Source organism: Macaca thibetana, chromosome 20 (assembly GCF_024542745.1).
Source record: "Macaca thibetana thibetana isolate TM-01 chromosome 20, ASM2454274v1, whole genome shotgun sequence".
Taxonomy (NCBI): Eukaryota; Metazoa; Chordata; class Mammalia; order Primates; family Cercopithecidae; genus Macaca; species Macaca thibetana.
Window position 1 is genome coordinate 24,230,394 of NC_065597.1, and position 6,000 is coordinate 24,236,393.

Here is a 6,000-nt window from a genome sequence, read left to right on the forward strand (position 1 = left end):
TGCCGCTGGTGTGCAGCAGGTGAGCAGTTAATGTTGATGGGCTGGAGATCTCTCTCCAGGAGCAGTAAAAGTCTCTTCCTCACTGTCATCTTCAAACACTCAATAGAAGAACTGGAACACCAAATTGGAGAGCTTGCAGAAGGTGTTTTGATTAAATAAATGAGGCTGCCAGCTCCGTCTAACCATAATTGATAATTTATTTATTTTGAGATGGGGTCTTGCTCTGTCACCCAGGTTGGAGCGCAGTGGTGCATTTCAGCTCACTGCAACTTCCGCCTCCCAGGCTCAAGTGATCCTCCCAACTTAGCCTCCTGAGTAGCTGAGACCACAGGTGCAAGCCACTATGACTGGCTGATTTTTTTGTATTTCTGGTAGAGACAGGGATTTTGCCATGTTTCCCAGGCTGGCCTCCAGCTCCTAAACTCAAACTCCATCCGCCTCGGCCTCCCAAAGTTCTGGGATTACAGGCATGAGCCACCGCACCTGGCCCTGACCACAGTCTAAGGAAGAGCCAGGGGCCAGGCCCGGTGGCTCACGCCTGTAATCCCAACATCCCAGAGGTGGGAGGATCGCTTGCACCCAGGAGTTTAAGACCAGCCTGGGCAACCTAGAGAGACCTTGTCTCTACAAAAAAAAAAAAAAAAAAAAAAATTTCAGTCACGCATGGTGCCTGTGGTCCTAGCTACTCGGGAGGCTGAGTTGGGAGGACTGCTTGAGCTGAGGTTGGGGCTACAGTGAGCCATGATCATGCCCCTATACTCCAGCCTGGGAGACAGAGCAAGACCCTGTCTCAAAATAATAATAATAATACAGTTCAGAAGTGGGCCATGGGATGTTTTAACATATCATCTTCTTCATAAGCCAAGTATACCTGGGCAGTGCTGAGTTAAAACATAAGCAGTTATTGTTACTTTGGGCCTCTTCAGATCCTTGAAAATACTGATGTAACTCTTGAAGAGGAGTGTGTGTGTGTGTGTGTGTGTGTGTGTGTGTGTGTGTGTGTGTGTGTAAAACAGAACCATGCTGAGGACACCAGAGAGCTAGAAAACACTAAATATAAAAATTTACTGTGGGTTGGGCGTGGAGGCTCATACCTGGAATCCCAGCACTTTGGGAGGCCAAGGTGGATGGATCACTTGAAGCCAGGAGTTCAAGACCAGTCTGGCCAACATGGTAAAACCCTGTCTCTATTAAAAGTACAAAAATTAGCCATAATTCCAGCTACTAGGGAGGCTGAGGCAGGGGAATCGCTTGAACCTGGGAGGCAGAGGTTGCAGTGAGCCAAGATGGTGCCACTGCACTCCAGCCTGGGAAACAGAGTGAGACTCTGTCTCAAAAAACAAAAATTTATTATGGGTACTCAAAAATATAATTATTAATTTATTGAAAGAAATTCATGCAAATGAAATGGTTTTTAAAAATCCAAATGGCACAAAGGGTATAAAATGAAAGTATCTTCCCCCTCTAACCTATGGGCTTCTCCATCATTGTTATGTTTCTCATAAATCATTCCAGGCTGAATTGAATTGTATCCACACATCAGCATTTACTAGTGCCTGAAATCTATTTACACAAATGCCATCTGATTGCACACAGTGTCTGGCCCTTGTTTCTTAAACGACATTAAATATTGGAGGTTGTTACCTATCAGCCTAGTTAGAACTACATTTTCTGCAATAACCACACAGTATCCCTTGAGAGGTTTTAATAGGCACAGCTCCTCTAGCTGGATGTGAATGGATGTTCAATACACAGAACTCGGCAACTGTTGCATCTACACCTCACAAAACCATTCAGGAGACACTGCCTGCAGGGGCGTCTTAAGAATTCAAATCCCCTTGGCTGTGGGTTTTCTTAAATGAGCTTCCCAGTGGCTCATTTATTAAAACACTTCCATCCACTCTGGCGTTGTTCTGTGGCTGTTCAGCACGTACCATGTCACATTTCTCAAACCCAGTAGCTTATATAGGGGCAAAGAGAACCTCTGGGTACCAAGGTGCCCAGTAGGAAAGTCAGGCTTAGCATTGCTCTGACTGGTAGAGACCCCACTGTGCGCCACCAGCTGTGTCATACTGAGCACATCTTTTCTCTCCAGACTTCATTTTCCTCCTCCGTGAAAGGAGAGCAGCTACGCTTACCTCGTGGGGTCCATGTGAGCATGTGAGGCTTGAATGCAAATGTTTTCTTGTCCATTCTCTCTTTCTTTCTTTCTTTCTTTTTTTTTTTTTTTTTTTTTTTTTTTTTTTTTTTTTTTTTTGAGATAGTGTCTCACTGTGTTTTCCAGGCTGGAGTGCAATGGCACAATCTTGGCTCACTGGAACCTCTGTCTCCTGGGTTCAAGGGATTCTCCTGCCTCAGCCTCCTGAGTAGCTGGGATCACAAGTGTGTGCTACCACGCCCAGCTAATTTTTGTATGTTTAGTAGAGATGAGATTTCACCATGTTGGCCAGTCTGGTCTCGAACTCCTAACCTCAAGTGATCCACCTGCCTCGGCCTCCCAAAGTGCTGGGATTACAGGCGTGAGCCACTGCGCCCAGCCTCCTTTTCCATTCTCAATTGTGTCTAGGTACTGGGAAAACAAAAATGTCCAGAGTATGGTTCTTTCTTTGAAGGGCTGATGGTATAGGCGGGAGACAGACAACTAAGCCATTTAAGCCACACCAAAAGCACTGCCTTGGAATTGTGAACAGGGCTCTGCAGATTCATAGAGAATGACTCACCTGACTGCACTGGGTGGGGGAAGGAGCCTTCAGAGAATAAAGGAGGACAAAGACTTTCAGGACCATTAAAATTAGACTGTTAATGGAACTATGCTAAGCACTTGGTCTGCTTTAGTCTCACAGAAAGTGAGGAAAGACAGGTGGGACACTAAAAAATAGCTTAGTCATTATTTTCTGAGACTCAGTTTTCTCATCTGTAAAATGGGGACATAAGGCCAGGCGCAGTGGCTCCCACCTGTAATCCCAGCACTTTGGGAGGCTGAGGCAGGTGGATCACAAGCTCAGGAGATCGAGACCATCCTGGCTAACATGGTGAAACCTCTTCTCTATTAAAAATACAAAAAATTAGCCAAGCATAGTGGCATGTGCCTGTAATCCCAGATACTTGGGAGGCTGAAGCAGAAGAATCACTTGAACCTGGGAGGCGGAGGTTGCAGTGAGCCGAGATTGCGCCACTGCACTCCAGCCTGGGAAACAGAGAGAGACTCTGCCAAAAAAAAAAAAAAAAAAAAAAAAAAAGTAGAGACATAATAATTTTTCTCATTGTTATTGTAAGAATTCAACATGATAGTGACCATGAAGCACTGAGGATAGTGCCTGGCACTATTCTAGCAAGAACCAAAGCAGTCAGAGTATTATTATTAGGAACAGGCAAAGAAGTGAGCATTTGTAGAGTGTCAGTGATGTGCCAGATTCTATGCTAGGCGGCATTAGACATGAATTATTTTATTTAATCCACAACACAAGCAAAGGCAAGGGTATCCATACCATAAGAATTAGGACATATTAATTTGTTCCATGTTGCTTTAGGTGAGAAGTGATGGCAAGAATTGCAAACACAAGTTTCTCATAAAACACAGCGATCACGGCACCTACCTTCCATGGTTCCATTCCGTGCCAAGTTCCACATGAGTCCAATCCACCATTCCCTGTCCTGGGAGATGTGCTTCTGCAGAAACCGCTGGGTGTCTTCATCCCGAATGAAGACCAAATGGCCTCCTTGCCCCTCGCACCAGCTCTGGGCATCACGGAAGGTGCGTCCAATTGGCACAAATTCATAGCAAGCATCTCTGAAGGCCACCTGGCTCTTAGAGCAAAAGCTGCCCTCCTCTGGCTTAGCAGTGGCGACCCTAAGCCTCAAAGCAAGCACCAGGAGTACCAAGCCCACTGCACTCATGCTTGAACCACTGCTGGGGCCTCTGGATGGAGCTCATTCTTGGGACTTTCATATGCGAGTGCCCTCACATCCACCCATCATCCGTCTTCCCTTCTGTCTGTGCATCAAATAACGGCAGCTACCTTTTGTTGAAGAAACAAAAGGCTCAGCATGACAGTGTCTACAGTTTTGCGTCACCCAGCTCTTTGTTCAACGCCTGCTCCAATGCCTATTAATTTGTCAAATGGTCTTCTCAGGAAAGATAAAGTTGCTATATCACCTGTCTGCTTATCTTTCAGTCAACTGTTAGCGGTGGATAAAAAGTCCTTGCTATTGGTTTTATGTCATTACCCTGAGGGCTGTATGTTTCCTGCAAAGCCATCAGCATGTGGAAAGTGTGTGATAAAAGAAAAATGGCAGGAAGGTTAGAGAATGGCAGGAAGGCAGGAAGATGGTAAAGAAACCAAGTTGCTTTTATATCCAAGCCCATTGTGCCGAGTGGCAGCTGTGCCCAAATGATACCCATTCTCTCCCCAGCATGGCTGAAATCCTAATGGATATCTGGTCCCCTCCCTGATTCATCACGCTATTCATCACGCATGCCTTCTGGAGAATAAAAATCCCCTAAAAAATTTATTGGATGTCATCACGAAAATCAGCTTTCACTCAAAGCTCAGAACTGACCATCCTTATCCAGTACTTACACCCTCCCGTGGGTTTCCACGGATCAAGTTCAAATTTCTTAACTTTGTATACAAGGCTTAGTATGGTCTGGCCTCTGAGAGTATTTCCAAACACATCCCCCCCAATGTGGGGAAACAGGCTTTCTCTCTGCTTGCTGATGGTAAATTGGTACCATCTCTATTGTGGGCAATGTGATAATATCTAGAAAAAATTTAAAAGCACAAACTCTATAATGTAGCAGTGGCACATCTAGGAATTAAACCAACAGGTAAATTCATACATGTGTGAAATGTCCTGTGAATAAGGTTATTCTTGGCAGAATTTGATAAACAGGAAAAATTAGAAGCAATCTAGAAGTCCATTGATAGGAAATGGGTTCACAAAACATGGTCTATCATATATAACCACTTTCAAAATGAACAAATTCTTCCTCTACAAATTTGGAAGGACCCCTAAGATGTTTGTTTGTTTGTTTTGAGACAGAGATCTCGCTCTGTTGCCCAGGCTGGAGTACAATAGTGCAATCTCGGCTCACTGCAACCTCTGCCTCCTGGGTTCAAGCAATTCTCGTGCCTCAGCCTCCCGGGTAGCTGGGATGACAGATGCGCACCACCAACCCCTGCTAATTTTTTGTATTTTAGTAGAGATGGGGGTTTCACCAAGTTGCCCAGGATAGCCTTGAACTCCTGAACTAAGGTAATCCACCCACCTCGGCCTCCCAAAGTGCTAGGATTACAGGCATGAGCCACTGCACCTGGAGAGATTTTTGTTAATATTAAAAGCAAAGTATGAGATATTGTATATAGTTCAATCCCATTTGCATGAAAACATATCTAAAATTTATTTGTATGTGTATAATGTAGCTCATAAAAATCACATAAGAGGCTGGGCGCAGTGGCTCACGCCTGCGATCCCAGCACTTTGGGAGGCCGAGGCGGACGGATCACTTGAGCTCAGGAGTTCAAAACCAGCCTGGCCAACATGGTGAAAACTGGTCTCTACTCAAAACACAAAAAATTAGTTGGGCATGGTTGTGCATGCCTGTAATGCCAACTACTTGGGCAGCTGAGGCAGGAGAATTGTTTGAACCTGGGAGGCGGAGGTTGCAGTGAGCTGAGATCACGCCATTGCACTCCAGCCTGGGCAACAAGAGTGAAACTCCATCTCAAAAAAACAAAACAAAAACAAAACAACAACAACAGCCAAAAAAAAAAAAAAAAAAAAAAAACCACATTTTATACAAGAGCTGGGCAAGATGACTCACACCTATAATCCCAACACCCTGGGAGGCCAAGACAGGTGGATCACCCTGAGGTCAGGAGTTCAAGACCAGCCTGGCCAACATGGCGAAATCCCATCTCTACTAAAAATACAAAAAATTAACTAGGCATGGTTGCATGTGCCTGTGATCCCAGCTACTAGGGAGGCTGAGGCAGGAGA

At 45.0% G+C, this 6,000-nt stretch overlaps 1 protein-coding gene across 3 annotated transcripts in view; it reads right to left on the reverse strand.

Moving 5' to 3' along the window:
* The window catches only part of PKD1L2 (polycystin 1 like 2), a 107,213-nt gene extending 103,292 nt beyond the window's left edge, over positions 1-3,921 (reverse strand). For 2 of the 3 annotated variants that reach the window (XM_050773190.1, XM_050773192.1), the window contains exon 1: positions 3,597-3,921. In XM_050773190.1, the coding sequence (XP_050629147.1) occupies positions 3,597-3,897 (301 nt within the window). In that variant the 5' untranslated portion in view covers positions 3,898-3,921. The remainder of the gene's footprint in view (positions 1-3,596) is intronic. The other variant, XM_050773191.1, reaches the window with a different exon arrangement.
* Positions 3,922-6,000: the final 2,079 nt, after the last annotated feature.